A 17,011-nucleotide genomic window follows, 5' to 3' on the forward strand; every position below is an offset into this window, starting at 1 on the left:
CATCTTAGCAGAAAAAAAACCCTTTAATTTCTTTCCTCTTTTTTTTTTTTTCTGCAGGTAAATCTGAGCTAAGATTAGTTTTCATTTGTAATTTAGTATTCTTGCTTGTAAGCAGCTGCATTTGTATGTTTCAATGATGTATCACTGGTATGTTAGTGTTTTACTGATATTCAATAACAGATTTTCAGATTTTAGATTACAGTACAGGAGGAAAAGAATTATCATAGTATCATAGGATCATTCAGGGTTGGAGGGGACCACAAGGATCATCTAGTTCCAACCCTCCTGCCATGGGCAGGGACACCCCACACTAGATCAGGCTGGCCAGAGCCTCATCCAGCCTGGGCTTAAACACCTCCAGGGACGGGGCCCCAACCACCTCCCTGGACAACCCATTCCAGGGTTTCACCACTCTCATGGTGAAGAACCTCCTCCTCACATCCAGCCTGAATCTCCCCACCTCCAGCTTCATTCCATTCCCCATAGTCCTATCACTACCTGAGATCCTGAGCAGTCACTCCCCAGCCTTCCTGTAGGCCCCCTTCAGATACTGGAAGGCCACAATTAGGTCACCTCAGAGCCTTCTCTTCTGCAGACTGAACAGCCCCAACTCCTTCAGTCTGTCCTCATAGCAGAGGTGCTCCAGCCCTCTGATCATCCTCGTGGCCCTTCTCTGGACATGTTCCAGCACCTCCACATCCCTCTTGTAATAGGGCTCCAGAACTGGACACAGTACTTCAGGTGTGGTCTCACCAGAGCTGAGTAGAGGGGGAGGATCACCTCCCTCGTAGAAGCTTGCCAATTCAGAGAGCTGAAGGGTAAACTGGGCATTATTTTTATCTCCACATTTTTTACATTAATGCATGGGTTTTTCTCTTAAGTTTTGAGAATATTTAAAACTAGTTGTATATTATCTTTCTCCATCTCTATAAAGAGGTAATAATCCTTCTCAAGGTCTTTGCTGAATGAGGGTTGCAAGTCACAAATATGACTTAGAACTATTAATGACTGTCTAGTTGAAATAAAATAGATTAAGATAGCTTCAGTAGGTTTGGGACTTATTTTTCAGATGACTTACTGATGTGTTTTCCTGACACTGAATGTTGGAATACACATTTCTGATAATGTTTCTGCATTTTTAGAGTTTCCATGTTCTCCTTTGCTCTCGTTTTAGGAAAGCAGTGCATGGGGATTGTGGATCTGGATCGTGCATGGGCTGCAGAAGAGCATAACTACTCTGTCCAAGTTGTATCTATGGAGCCAGAGAGTTGTTCTCCAAAGAACAATATGTTTGTGGGCATCGCTGCTTAGAGTGTGAAACTTGCACGTGATTTGAAGTTGAACATAAATCTTAAGTGCATAATGACATCCAGGAGATAGAAGCATAGCTGGGAAGCAGACATCGCACATCTTGAACCCATTGGGTTCAGAAAAGGAAGCAGCACACAGTGTCTCAGAAAATGAACTGCATGCAGACCATCACAAATCGTCTTTGTGCTATTAAGCAACTTTTGGTTCTTTTACTGAGAAGTTTCTGGATCTAATGACCCTTCACAGAATCACAGCCATCTGTAAAGGTTTAGGAAAAAAGCTAGCCTTGCTGAAGGGAAGGTGATTTCCTTTTGAGTGAAGCTGCCTTGGCTGCTTCAAAATTGCATTTGTGGTCAAAACTTGATTTGTGTTCATAAGCAGAGCAGTGATCAGCCAATAATGCAGATCACTAGAGGAACAGAAAAGGTCAGATTTGTGGTGTCAGTGAAGAAGACTGTGCAACAGCTGATGGCTTGACTTTGCTGAGGAATCCCCTGCTGTTGTAAGGTTATTTTCAATAAAAGTTCCTAAGAACAACTTGGGCATCATTCTAATGCAAAAAAATATTAAAATAATCTATTTCAATTTAAAAATTATCTACACAAGGATTCTGTAACCAGGCATTTAGTTAAAAGGAAACAAACTCCTGATGATCCATTAATGAGATAATGGCAGCTAGTGATGATGTCAGTGAATGAATACTTCGCTGTGATACCTCTGATACTTGAAGTGTATTGCTTCCTGTTCTCAAGAAACTTGTTATCAGAAGACTTTTTTTAAGGACAGTCTATCTATAGTTTATGTACATAATCTTCATTGGTGTATTACTCAGTTTAAAATTTGAACAAAGTTGTAGTTGTGGAACCATTTGCAAAGATCAACCACAGTCGTGTCACTGTAAAGAAGAAAATAAGCCTGCTTCCATGCTCTGATTCTCAGGCAGTTTTCTGTCCTAATTTAAAATAGCTCCTAATGAATTTTTTTACCTCATATTTATGGGTTTGATATCTTTCTGAATTCTACTGTTGATTAAATTAAATATATTTGAAGTTTGGTCAGTGTGAATGCCCCATCAGTGTATGCAGCACGGAATTACAAACAATGGTAATCCAGTAGAAACACAAACAATAGATAGTGGAGGGGAAAAAAGCATCCTGAAGTTCTTTGTCCTTCATGGAACCTTCCCTTCTAAAAGATCCAAATCCTCCTTTTGTTTGTTTGTTTTTTTCCAACGTGAAGACTGAAGAGAACAGCACACTTGCATGGAAGTGCAAAGGTGAACAAGTAGGTATGAAGTCATACCTTTAGCATGAGTTATTCAATGGCTAATGATGGTGTACTTTTTCTGTCACCTTTTATAGCCACAAGAGTAATTGGGGGTTAGCAAAAATATATAGCAAATATAAACCTATAGCAATACCAATTACTTCTAGGATTTTTTTCTTGTATTTGCCCAAAGAGTGCTCTGTTTTTAACATAGCAATGTGTCAAGTCTGAACATTATTTATATTAAAGTCCTTTATTTGGAAAATGTCTCTTCATTGCCTTTTTGTGCTGAAGGGAGAATCCATCAAGGCAAAACACCTGATGCAAGCTTTGGCTCTGTTTACAGTAAGGATTTTCACAATACTCTATTTCAGGCAATGGGTACCAGTGTAAGTGTTTTAATTGTGGTGATGCTGAATATTTGGCATAGTCTTCCATTATGCAGTAATAAATAGCTTTTGATAGAGGAAAAATCTGTGCTGTTACATGCTTCAAAATATCTATCATATCTGTCTCAGTAGTCTTGGATCTACAAGAGAAGGAGAAGGAATAAATTTGGGATGTGACAGGGACCATGTGTGCAACTGGAAAAGGTGGGGGGTTTTTAAGGGGCAAACCCAGTATTTCTTGGAAACAGAGGTGGAGAAGGATCCTTATTTGGACAAATATCCAAGAGACAAAGTATGTAGCACAGTCAAGAAAAATAGCTAAAGTCACACAGGAATCCAAATACTGATCCCTGTTTTGTTTGAGGATTTTTTTTTCCATTTTTTTTAAAGTACCTGGTTTTATGTTAATGACACAGTTTCTCCCAGGTGTTGTTTGTTTATGATTTATGCTGTTTCATATCTACCACCCCACACAGAACTATGCTTCACAGGAAGAAAAGGTTTATGAAAGCAAGGCAAAACCCCTCAAAACTACTGCTGTGTTCATATGCATGAAGACATTTTTCTTGGATGAGCCTAACTGTAGAAAGTAAGTTTGTGACAGATTTACACCCCCAATGACCCCCCAACCCAGGATCAGGGCTACTTTGATGGCATCTCATAATATCCATCATTTTGATGGTTTACAGGATAGTGAGACTGTGTCTTGCTTGTAATACCAATTTGTGACCTTGTCACTATTGACATCAGTGGGCTCTGTTTTCTGTTCTCAGGAGAACAGAATCTTCCTTATATCTAAGGATGGAGTTACCTTACTATGGAAGAATGAAACCTGAGGTAAACTGGTATTTTGTTTATTGAAAACTGAAGAGAGGCAGATGAAAAAAGCCTAAAAAGGAGAAGATATTTTCAACAGTTGATAGTAACTGATTTACCACAGATTAAATTACTGCTGTCTGCCATATGCTTCCCCCTAGAAGTGTGAGCTTCACTACATTAATTTTTAGGTATGTTAATTTGTTACATGTTTCAATATACATAAATGGTGTGGAGGTAATAAAGCCTAGAATTTCCCAAATGAGGTTAATGGAAGTTGTGCTCCTCGTAAGTGAACCACTGTTGTTACTCTCTTTGCAGTTTGTTAAGCAAGATGCTAGCTTGACATTCAAGATGGAAACCTAAATACTGTTTGTGTTTCTTATGAGTCTGGCCCCAATGGGACCAGCTGTAGGGTGAACAAAGTGTTGTCCTAACACAGTCATACTTTTCTATTGTCGTCTTATCCTTATAGCCAGTAATGCTGGAAGAAGCAAGTGTATAATAGGAAACAGATGACCAAACTGAACTGAGCAATTCTGTGTGTTGAAGTCATCTCTGTGTGTCTATTCTTGGGTTTTTTTTTCTTTCAATTTTGTCTGTATTAATTACCTACTTCCTCACTCCTATTTCTAGAGGTGTTAATACTGCTTTTTTGAGGCAGGGGTAGTAATAAACAAAGGACATTCCTAGTAGGCACCTTGTGCCACCTAATCTTTCTGTGGCTTGAGCTTAACCAAAAAAAAACCCACCACCACGGCTGAGGTGCTAGTATTACTCTGCTGAATCAATCTACTGGTGTTTTTTATTATTTTATTATTGTTTTTTAAGATTAAAATCACATGTGTTTTCAAAATTACCCATTCTTAAAGACAGGCATAAAATAATTTGTTCACAGGGCTGCCATAAATTTTAGACAGATGGCTTATGTTTCTGATTATTGCTTGACTTTCAGCTACATGGTGGAGCTGTCATTTGATAAGGTGATGATAATAAGCAGAAATGTCTTATAGAATTACTGGCTTCTTATGACACGTGCTATGCCAGGTATTCTCGTGGCATAGAGCAATTAAATGTGCGCATTCTTGATCATACAGGGTTGTCTTTTAAGTTTTTGCTTTAAGTAATCTGCAGTGAAGTGGCACACATCTGATTTTATACCGGGTTTCTGTGGATGTGAGTTTGGCTGGGCACCATCAGCTGCAGCTATTTTCTGTCAAGATTTTGGGTTAGTAATTTACAATTTCAGTAAAGGTTATGTGTGTACCTGTGTGTGTGTACAGATATATATGTGCATATGTAAAAGCACATAGACATACATACCCCGGCTGGGGTCGGAGTGGCTGGAGAGCTCCCAAACAGAGAGGGACCTGGGGGTGCTGATTGACAGCCACCTGAATATGAGCCAGCAGTGTGCCCAGGTGGCCAAGAGGGCCAATGGCATCCTGGCCTGCATTAGGAATAGTGTGGCCAGCAGGAGCAGGGAAGTCATTGTGCCCCTGTACTCTGCTTTGGTTAGGCCGCACCTTGAATACTGTGTCCAGTTCTGGGCCCCTCAGTTTAAGAAGGACATCGAAACACTTGAACGTGTCCAGAGAAGGGCAACAAGGCTGGGGAGAGGCCTTGAACACGAGCCCTATGAGGAGAGGCTGAGGGAGCTGGGATTGTTTAGCCTGGAGAAGAGAAGGCTCAGGGGAGACCTCATTGCCCTCTACAACTACCTGAAAGGTGGTTGTAGCCGGGAAGGGGTTGGTCTCTTCTCCCAGGCAACCAGCACCAGAACAAGGGGACACAGTCTCAAGCTGCGCCAGGGGAGGTTTAGACTCGAGGTGAGGAGGAAGTTCTTCACCGAGCGAGTCATTCGGCATTGGAATGTGCTGCCCAGGGAGGTGGTGGAGTCACTGTCCCTGGAGGCATTCAAGAGGAGATTGGACGTGGCACTTGGTACCATGGTCTAGTCATGGGGTCTGTGTTTATAGGTTGGACTTGATGATCCTCAAGGTCTCTTCTAACCTTAGTTATACTGTGATACTGTGATACATAATCTTTTTTCAATAAGAGTATTGAGCTAGAAAGGCCTTGCTTAAGAAAAGGTAGCTGAAGTGTTGGTTCCAGTCTTAGTGCTTGCTTAGTTGTCTGCAAAAGGAAAAGCACAATCTTCTTCTGTTAAGCCCGCTCCAATACAACTTCTGGTAGTCTCACCTGGACGTACTTCCCTGTCCTAACAAACTTGTTATTTACAATCTCAGTCTTAATTCCTGTTATTTTATTTCTGCTGTGGTGGTTTTTTGTTGTTGTGATTTTGGTGTGGCTTATGTTTGTTGTTTGTTTGGTTGGATTCTGGTTTGGTTTGGTGGTGTTGGGTTGGGTTTGTTTTGTTTTCTTATGTTTTTTTTAATTTGGTTGTTGGAGGTTTAAAAAAAGATTTTTTTTATTTTTTCTTTTAAGAAAGAAGAGAACAATATTTAATTTTTAATAAAAAAGATAAAACCTAGGCATCATACATGTGCCTGTCTATTATGCCCAGTGTCAAAAATGTTTGCATAGAGTAGAATAGACCAGATTGGAAGAGACCTTCAAGATCTTCATGTCCAACCTATCATCCAACACCACCTAATCAACTAAACCATGCAACCAAGCACCCCATCAAGTCTCCTCCTGAACACCTCCAATGATGGTGACTCCACCACCCCCCCAGGCAGCCCATTCCAATGGGCAATCACTCTCTCTGTATAGAGATCACAAAACTCTCCACATTTAAACTACCTGGCTATCATCATTTCACTTCAGTAGCTTGTCCATAGGAACTTTCACTTATCAAACCTATCATTAAAAGAAATTTCATTTGCTGTGTTAATAATACATTAAGATCATATGCAAACAATGAAACTGAAACCAAATTGTTCATTTCTTTGCTGGTAGGTTCTGTTTACTCAGAAATTGAGTAATGAAGTGTCCTGCTCTGCAGCCTACTCCTCCAAGTAAATTTAAGAAACTAACTGTATTTTCAAAATTCATCTGATAAGCCTCATATGTAACAAAGTATTTAGGATAGTTTTACAATAAATCATTTCTGAGTGGAAACAGAACAGTTTTTAAACTCTGTAAGCATCAAGTGGTATATTCCCCAATTTGTAGCTCAAAATTATTTGACTTACATTTTGGGCATACTTTTGTTTGCTTGGGGTTTGGTTTTGTTTTTTAAAGGTTATGGAATGTGAGTGGTACTGTTTGAGTGTAATTGTTAAGTAATCACTGATTCTAGAAATGAAATTGTTAACTAACTCTGTTTTTTCCCCTTCAGACCATATTTTACCTGTTGTTTAATAAATTTGCACAGCATGAGCTGTGATGGTGCCCTTGAAGCAAGTTTGATAAATGATAGAGTTTAACTGATATTGAAAAGGAGCACTAATTTTAGTGCAAACCTTTTATTTTTTGTTAAAAAATTAATTCTGGTATCATTGAGGAATATGAACCTGATGTGTGGATTTAAACGTACCTGTATTGCTTTGGTGGTTTTACTGTCACATTCCTTGTGATAAAGTCGTCATTCCTTGAGTGAAAGATTTCCCTTGAGGTTTAAGAATTAGAAGAGCACTTACTCAGGGTTGAAATCAGGGTTGAAATGAGGGTTGAAATCATGGCTGCTCTGAAGATGCAGGTTCTCCATGATACTGAGGAAAAGAGGTTTTCATCCACTGTCTTTCAAATACATGAGACAGTGCTTTGAGTCCACTGTTATGGGCATTTGAAAAGTTTTAAGGGGCTTCTATTATAAAGACATCTAAGTTTGCTTCAGATGTAAATACTGATCTTTTTTTGGGGGGTGTTAAATTAGTGTGCTATTATAATTCCAATTCTTCTTGCTTTACCTTCTTGCAGTGGTAATTTTCCAACCCAGATCATTCCTTTGGGTGTGTTGGAACAGCATTCCATGCATATCTTTAATTGTTAATAGATTTTTCTGAGCATTAAAGTGTCAATGTGAAATAACATGCCAGTGTATTTAATGTGCCATTTGTTCTAACAAGTCATTGTTGTAATCTTTAACATCTTTTTTAGTAGTTGGTTGGTTTTGCTGCATTGTTATACAATTTCATTTAACATTATTAGAATTTGGTGGTTTGTGGAAGGAATGTATTTTCAAATGTATGAAGATAGAACAAGTTGTTGTACTTCAAACTATTCCTGATACAAAGGTGTCGTAACTCAAACCCTTTCAATTAGAGCAATGTGGTTCTAAGTTATACTCAAGAGAAATGCAGTTGTCCAGTCACATGGGCATGAGGCAGAGGGAAAATCACTGCTATATGAAAGTAATAAAGAGGTAAAAGCATAGGTAAGGTAAACAATGCAGCTGTGAATTCATCTGGGCCATGGAATAGAAAACTCAAGTTAGCTTTCCTTTATCTCTAACATCAATGCCCAACTTTGGATTTGTTTTCCTATTTTAGTTTTTTTCCTGTGTGTTTCAGTAATGCAATTCTTCCCTAGAGAGCAGCAGTTCAAGGGCTTTGACGTGACTCCATTTACAGATGCATCATTTTGAAATGACTAGGGATTGATATGCCAGAACAGATACTCCTCAAATGATGTTTCAGGTAAGAAAAAGGAGAGATAATTTCAACAATTTTAGAATGTCTGTGGGGGGGTGATGCCTGGTTCTTATGGAGGCTGCAAAGTTACCTGGAAATCATAGATGTATCAGGTTGGAGGGCTTCCAAGAGGTCTTGCTCTCTGATTTTCCCAGGGATGGAAGTGAGAGTGGCCTGCATATAGTTCCCTGCATTGTCCTTGCAGTAAGAATTACCTTTCTGAAATTGTTGGCAACCTCCCTAGGTATCACAGCCTTGCAAAGAGAATAAAGATGAGCCTCGTGATGATGCCAGCCAGCTTTCTCAGTACCCTCCAGATGTGTCCTATTTACTCTTACATGAATTACAGGACAGAAGCCATGTCAGGGAAACAGGTTGTGGCTATGGTGTGGTGGGAAACATTTACACAGAGGAAATTGGTAGGATTTCTTGCCTAAAAGATACTCACAAACATGCCTAAAATTAACTTTTTATTTATTTGTTAACCCCCCTCAACCTGTGTAGTAACTACTCCAACGAGGATCATCTATCTTACATCAGGCATTTTAGCCAAATATTTTCATGACAGCCAGGTTACTTTTGGTGCAGGCATGTGGAGAGGAGCAGTGGGGTATAAATGTGGAGATGGAATGGTGAGTTGAATGGAGAATGGTTATTTGAGATACTACAGCTGTAGAACTCCCTCCCTCTAGCAAGTTTGTTTCCCTAGCTCCCATATGTTTGTAGCTTTTTCGTCTGGTATTTCCTGGACTGTAGACCATTTCTGGGTTATCTATGGCTGTTTGAAATGGCAGATGGAAGAGCTGCATATGCAGGGTTTCTTTGTGACAAGCTCATCTGCTACTTGTTTGCATTCAGTCTGTATAAAAACCCTATTAAAACACAAGCATAAGATGAAGAAAGTAATGTAGGTAATTTTAAGACCTTGTATACAAGGAATCTAATTATTTTGCAAAGGAAATACAGAAATAATGGTTTGGGATAATGTAACCCACTTAGTATAAAACTCTGGGAGTGCCAGTAAGTTTGCAGACTTAAAGGTGAGCAATTGCGTTTGTAAAGTGTGTGTTTCTGTGCGGCATCTGTATTTACCTAGTGGAATTCTTCCTGAAAAACTTATCACTGAGCCAGGCTTCAAAACAGGGGTTTTAAGTAGAGGTCTTAAAAATAAGGACAATGAAGTTATCTGTACTTAAAATAGATGATAGGAAAAGATCACAAGGGATGGAGGCCTCATGTTTTAGAACTTAGACCAAGGACTTTGAGCCAGCTGCTGTTCATTAAAAACATAGTGGCTTCTTTCTTGGAGGCCTCCAGTCTCGACCAGCCTGTTGCAAATCCCAGGCGCCTTTTAATTGAGGTCTGCGGTGGCTAATTTCTCCGAATCAACTCTGATTCAGTTTTATTCTTCAGCTAATCAAAGGCTGCTGAACTGCACAGCTTCTGGTTATTATGGTTTTTGTCCAGCTAACATGATTTTTCATGGACTTCATCATAAACTAGATTTCTTTGGTGAATACCCATTTTCCTACACCTGCTGTGTTACAGCTCCCGAGCTATAATACATGTGTATTGCTGTGGTTCGGTATAAGCTTGGATGAGGACATAATGGGCTGGTAATAACTCCTGGTGTATTTTATTGACATTACTTAAACAAAATCACATCAGCTATAGACTGTGCATGTTGCCTAAAAAGTTACAGTAGGGGGATGTGATTTTTGCACATTGATTTTGCAGGCTTTTAGTTAATTTTCTACAAAAAGGTAATGCTTGGCACCCATGAAGGTTGTTTTTATTCATCTGGCATGTTCCTGTTCAAATACCTATTTAGTGTGGTCACCAATTACAGAAATAGTTAAACAATACTGTAAATGGACATGTTTCTTTGGTGGAATGATTGCTGACATTGAATTCTTCTCATTAAGTAACTTGACCACAAGCAGCTCTTTTACTTTGGAAAAAGAAGAGGAAAAAAAACTCTAGCAAAAAGGTTTTCTCCTAGTTTTCATATTTGCATTGCCTTTATAGGGGGATATAATTAGAATTTCAGGATAAATTACAGAAGGCATTGGATGAAAATCAGGACTAAAACATTCCATTCCTCTCTTTTGCCTTTGACCATTACACACAAACATTTGTTTAGAAATAGATACCTCAACCACGTCAGAGTAATGTTTCATGGTCAAAATAGGGTTCTGGAAAAGAAAATCCTTTTAAAAAGTGATTTAAGGTAATTATGCAATTTGAAACCTTCAGTTAGTTTATGAATCCTTCTTACAATTGGATTACTTTTATATGCTCTATAGTAAATACCAAAAAACCCTCTAAAGTAAAACATGTTCCAGCTGAATAATCATTAGTGAGAGAATTTGCAACTGCAGATGATTTTAGCTCTTGATGATTTTGTTTGCAGGATATTTGCATACTATTGGTGACACTGTTGCTCCTGTTACAAGAAGAAATACCATTGACTGTCAACATGACAGATTAATTTGATGTTAGCACTGAATCCACTTGAAAGAAGCGGGAGCATTTCAGTTCTGAGGATAACACAGCACCATTTTCTGTCTACTGTCCTTAGTCAGAATTTGCTGCTGTATGTAAAGGTCCAAGTTTTTCAGGATAGTCTATCCTCTGCATGTAATCTTGAAGAGTGTTAAGTGTCTTTCTGAAGGTCACTTGTTAAGCATGAAAATGCCCCAAATTTTTGTCACTTAATACCTACCTACATCTGCAGAGAAAGCCAACATGGTGCCAAAAGCAGTAAGACAGTTTTTGGTATTGCTCACAAGCTGGTTTTGAACAGTAACACTTTACGTCTGGGTGATGAAGTCCACTAGACTCATATGTTACATGGAGCACAGCAGAATTCCTTTAGGTGCTGTCTAGCTCTCTTAATTGTATGCACCTTTCACACATTGAGAGAGAGTGGAAAATGCTGTTCTTTATGCAGTAATTTTCTGATTTGAACCAAGAAGATCAAGGCCCAAGTCAACATCTGTGAAGCCAAACAGGAAGAAATGACTAAAAGCAGTAAATGCCAGGAGTGTTCTTTGGGTTGCTTACAATGTAGAGACACCCACCTTGAGTACTGTGTCCAGTTCTGGGCCCCTCAGTGTAAGAAGGACATGGAGACACTTGAACATGTCCAGAGAAGGGCAACAAGGCTTTTGAGAGGCCTTAAGCACAAGCCCTACGGAGGAGAGGCTGAGGGAGCTGGGATTGTTTAGCCTGGAGAAGAGGAGGCTCAGAGGAGACCTTATTGCTGTCTACAACTACCTGAAGGGTGGTTGTAACCAGGAGGGGGTTGGTCTCTTCTCCCAGGCAACCAGTGGCAGAACAAGAGGACAGAGTCTCAAGCTGTGCCAGGGGAAGTTTAGGCTTGAGGTGAGGAGAAAGTTCTTCACAGAAAGAGTTGTTAGCCATTGGAATGTGCTGCCCAGGGAGGTGTTGGAGTTAGCGTCCCTGGAGGTGTTCAAAAAGGGATGGGATGTGGCACTTGAAGCCATGGTTTAGTAATCATGAGGTCTGTGGCGACAGATTGGACTTGATGATCTTTGAGGACTTTTCCAACCTTATTGATTCTATGATTCTACAGGAGTGCACACCTAACTTTCTTCATGTCAGTAATGTTATTGAGGTTGTGGAAATTATTAATGAACTAAATGAGCTAAAGTTCAGTACAGCTAGATTTGGGTTCAGATGTTTCTTGGTTTGAATAACGAAGTCACAATCTTTAGGGACCAAGAACCAGAGATGAGCATCTTTAATGTCATCTATGGCAGAAACAAAACTAATCCTTTAAGTGGACTTCCTTTGATTGCTTCCTGATTTAACATACTTAGAATGTATTTCTTTTTTCCTTATATGATCATTGTCTTCAGTTCCAGTAAAAGTAGAAACTGAGTACCACACCAGCTTGACAGTTTGATTTTCTGATGGGCAGCTGACATGCTTTAACTACACTTGAGGGAAAATGACACCTCATCTATCTGGATAGTCCCCTGCTGTCTTTGAGAGCTGACAGTTTGTCACTTCAAAGGTGCAGCTATTAAACCGTTCATATTATTGCAAAATGTTTGAGAGTGGTTCAGGTTATTGTTCTTGAAAGAAGGTAGAGCTTTATATAGGCACTCTCCTGTTTGTCTTATCACTTCTTTTCAATACTTCCCTACTTGACCAAGCATAGTTATCACTCAGATTTATTTATGCATTAGAACTAAAGACTAGAATAAAATGTACTTTTTGACATGTAAAGGAGTCAACTTTTATCCCTCTGTCTTAGTTTCATCTTCTGTCTGTCCATGGAACTGTCTTCAGTTCTATGATCTGTGGATTCTGCTGTTTAAAGCACTACAGGGCCCTTGAAAAATTGGACTGCTTTTCATTTGTCTTAGAACATTCTGATAGGGTCTGCAAACCAGTCTTTTAAATTGCTGACAGATTTGCTCCAGTGCCCTCCTCTAGGTTTCCCCTTTCATGCTAGCTGTTTTCATTTGTTTTATGTTCCTAAATTTTTCTCACTTCTGCAAAGTATCTTCATTACTGATGGAAAAAGCTTCTAGCCTGGTGCTCCAAATCCGTCTCAGCCAGAGCTCTTGTTTTTCTCTATCTTACAAAAAGCACAGTTCAGGAGAATGATCATTTATTTCAGCAGTGCAGGCATTTCAAACAGAATCCCGAATTTCATATCTCAAAAGATATCCATGAAGACCCTCAGAAGTCTCAGTTTTGAATATACAGCCTCAAGAACATAGTACAAAGTAAACTGAATGTTGCTGCATTGCTTTAGAAGACTACAGAATCATCAGTCTACCAAAACCAGTAGATAACCCTGGAACTGCTTCATTTCCTTTCATACTGAGCACTTAAACCCATCTTAAATCTTTTCCGTCCTCTTGCCTCTTGCAATATATTCTGAAGATGTGACTTCCATGCATGTTGTAGTCTCTCATCCTACTTAATGAAAACCACAAACAAAATCTGTAATGCTGAAAGGTATTAGAAGGCTCTCAAGCAACTATCTGTGGAATAGTCATCGTACTACTCATGTGCTTCATTTAACTATTGCCACACTGTACTTCTCAGATCTGTTGTGGTTTTGACTTAAAACATATGAAAACTCTTTTTGGTAGAAATTGTTGTCTTCACAGAGGTCAGTACTGGGTCTGGTTCTGTTTAACATCTTCACTAATGTTGTGGATGATGGGGCACAGTGTTTGCTGCTGACACAGAAGTGGGAGGAGGGGCTGATATGCCAGAGGGTCACACTGCCGTCCAGAGGGACCTCGAGACAGGCTGAAGTAGTGAGCTGACAAACCTCAAGCAGTTCAGCAAAGGAAAGTGCAAAGTCCTGTGCCTGAAGAGGAACAACCCTGTACAGAGATGCTTACAGCTGCCTGTGTGGAAAGCAGCTCTGCATCAAAGTCTGGGGATTCTGGTGGTCACCAAGCTGAATGTGAAGCAGTGATGTACTCTTGCTGCAAGGGCACCTAACGATATTCTGGACTGCATTCAGAGGGGTGCTGCAGCAGATCAAAAGAGAGGTGATCCTTCCCCTCTATTCAACACAGGTAAAGCCATATCTGGGAATGCCATGCTCTGGGCTCCTCAGTACAAGAGAGATACAAAACTACTGGAGATAGTCCAGCAAAAAAAATCACTAAGACTCACTTCTGTGAAGAAAGGCTGAGAGAGCTGGGACTGTTAGCCTGGAGACGATAAGGCTCAAGTGGGATTTTCATCAATGCAGAGAGGTATCTGCAAGGAAAATGTAAAGAAGATAGAGCCAGGCACTTTTCAGTGGTGTCCAGGGACAAAAGATAATGGATACAAACAAAAGGTTCCTTCTGAACATTAGAAAACACCTTTTAATATGATAGTTACTGAGTGCTGGCATGCATTGCCCAGTGGGCTGGTGGTGTCTCCATCCTTGGAGCTTTTCAGAAGCTGCCTGAGCATGGTCCTGAGCAGCCAGCTGTAGGTGACCCTCCTTGAGAAGGACGGTTGGACAAGATGACCTACAGAAATCCTTTCCAACCTCAACCAGTCAGTCATTCTGTGAAACAGCAATACAAATAATCAGCTGTCCACACTGTTTTGATTTCTGGAAGTTCACAGTATCACAGTGTGTTAGAGGTTGGAAGGGACCTCAAGAGATCATTGGGTCCAATCCCCCTGCCAAAGCAGGATCACTTAGGGTAGCCTGCACAGGAATGCACCCAGCTAGGTTTTGAAAGTCTCCAGAGAAGGAGGCTCTACAACCTCCCTGGGCAGCAGCCTGTTCCAGTGCTGTTACCCTCACTGTAAAGAAGTTTCTCCTCTTGTTGAGGTGAAATCTATGTTCAAGTTTGCATCTGTTGTTCCTTGTCTTACTACTGTGCAAAACTGAAAAGAGCTTGGCTGCATCCACTTGACACCCACCCCTCAGATACTTACACACATTGGTGAGATCCCTTCTCAGTCTTCTCAAGACTAAATAGCCCCAGGGCTCTCAGTCTCTCTTCACAGGGCAGATGCTCAAGTCCCCTAATCATCCTCATGGCTCTCTGTTGGATTCTCTGCAGCAGTTCACTGTCTTTCTTGAACTGAGGAGCCCAAAACTGGATGTAGTATTCCAGGTGTGGTCTCACCAGGGCAGAGGAGAGAGGTAGAAGAACTTCCCTAGACCTTCTGGACACACCCGTCTTGATGCATCCCAGGATACCACTGGTACTTTTGGCCACAAGGGCACATTGTTGTTCCATGAAGAACTTGCTGTCCATCAGTACTCCAAGGTCTTTCTCCATGGAGCTGCTTTCCAGCAGGGCAGCCCCTAACCTGTACTGGTGCATGTTGTTATTCCTCCTCAGATGTTGAACCCTGCACTTGTCCTTGTTGAACTTGATTAGGTTTGCCTGCACCCAGCTCTCCATCCTGTCCAGATCTTGCTGGATGGCTGCACAGCCTGACAGGTGTCAGCCAACCCCTCCAGCTTTGTGTCATCAGCGAACTTGTTGAGGGTACTCTCAATCCCCTCATCCAGGTCATTGGTAAAGATATTGAACAAAACTGAACCCAATACCAATCCCTGTGGAACACCACTGGCCACAGGCCTCCCAACTTGACACTGTCTCACTGATGACAACCCTCTGAACTCTGTTGCCAAGCCAGTTTTCAACCCACCTTACAGACCAGCTGTCTATGCCACATCTCCCGAGCTTTTCTATTGAGGATGTTAAGGGAGACAGTACCAAAAGCTTTACTGAATTCAAGATATATGTCATCCACTGCTTTTCCCTCATCTACTCATTTGGTCATAATTTCACAGAAGGCTATCAGTCAGATAGGATCTCCCCTTGGTAAATCCATGTTGGCTACTCCTGAAAACCACCTTGTCTTCCATGTGGTTAGAGATAGGATAGGATAGGATAGGATAGGATAGAATAGAATAGAATAGAATAGAATAGAATAGACCAGACCAGGTTGGAAAAGACCTTCAAGATCATCAAGTCCAACCTATCACCCAACAGCATCTTATCAACTAAACCATGGCACCAAGTGCTTCATCCAGTCTCCTCTTAAACACCTCTAGCGACAGTGACTCCACCACCTCCCTGGGAAATTATGACCTCCAGGATGAGCTGTTCCATCATCTTTCCAGGGATGGAGGTGAGGATGACTGGTCTGTAGTTCTTTCACAGATTGCAGATATATAAAGTTGAACAGAAGAGCTTGATCAGCTACTCTCCTCTGTGCATCTGTAGTAGGGTTTCCTGCCTACTAGACCCTCTTGGTATCTAAAAATGTATTAAATTTTTTCTGTTAGGACAAAACAAGATGGGAATATAAAGAATTCAATCAATTGGACAAGCTCACTTTCCCTTTGCCAACAGCAATTTACACACATTTATATAAGTAGCCCTTGGTCAATTTATCAGTAGCCAGTACCAAAGGCTCCATCTCATTACACAGGTATAGCTCAGGCAAACAAAGTTAAAGCACCTGACACCAAGCCAAACAGGGAACATCAGGACCCTGAGTGATTTATATATTTTGAGCTGATTAATTCCATCTTTGCCATAACTTAAATGGCAATTCAGGTTTATTTGGGGGTGGGGGGACACACACAAAATCTGTAGGATCAGGTTCCCTCAGGATAGTCATTGTCATAACTTGTAATTTATATAGGTAGTCTGGGCAGCATACCTGTATTAATGCATGGACCTCCGACCTTTTTTTTTTCCCTTTCATTTTCCCCCCCCTGGTATTGGCAATGACTCAAGGCAAGGGGAAAATCAAAATTAGACAGACTGTGTGATAGTCAAGGCTGAAATTTTAGGCTACTGTAAATCATTTCCTTCTGGTTCTGTGTCTCTTCTTGCTGTAAGGACTGCATTTCATGAGCAGAAACAATTGAATCCATGCGGCACCAGATTGTTTGCTGCTTTTGTCCTAAAGACAAGCCCAGTAAATTTTCAGGCTGAATTTATAGCTGCTGCTTATACGTGAAAATTCTTACATAGCCCAGGAAGTCCTAGCTTGCAGTCTGGGCTCATGAAAAACTTACATAAAGTCATTATTTCAGGTAACATATAAAACAGTTGGCCCACTTGCTTCAGATCAGTTTACATTAAAGCTGTGGTCAAGAAC

The 17,011-nt window shown here is 40.5% G+C and overlaps 1 protein-coding gene across 4 annotated transcripts in view; it reads left to right on the forward strand.

Annotated features, from left to right (window-relative positions):
- GSTCD (glutathione S-transferase C-terminal domain containing) overlaps positions 1-4,325 on the forward strand; it is a 71,468-nt gene extending 67,143 nt beyond the window's left edge. For all 4 annotated transcript variants that reach the window (XM_068136863.1, XM_068136867.1, XM_068136865.1 and 1 more), the window contains one exon: positions 1,175-4,325. In XM_068136863.1, coding sequence (XP_067992964.1) covers positions 1,175-1,311 — 137 coding nt within the window. In that variant the 3' untranslated portion in view covers positions 1,312-4,325. The remainder of the gene's footprint in view (positions 1-1,174) is intronic.
- Positions 4,326-17,011: the final 12,686 nt, after the last annotated feature.

This window comes from Melanerpes formicivorus, unplaced genomic scaffold, assembly GCF_026170545.1.
Source record: "Melanerpes formicivorus ecotype bairdi unplaced genomic scaffold, bMelFor1.0.p_v2 SCAF_4, whole genome shotgun sequence".
In the NCBI taxonomy this organism is placed as follows: Eukaryota; Metazoa; Chordata; class Aves; order Piciformes; family Picidae; genus Melanerpes; species Melanerpes formicivorus.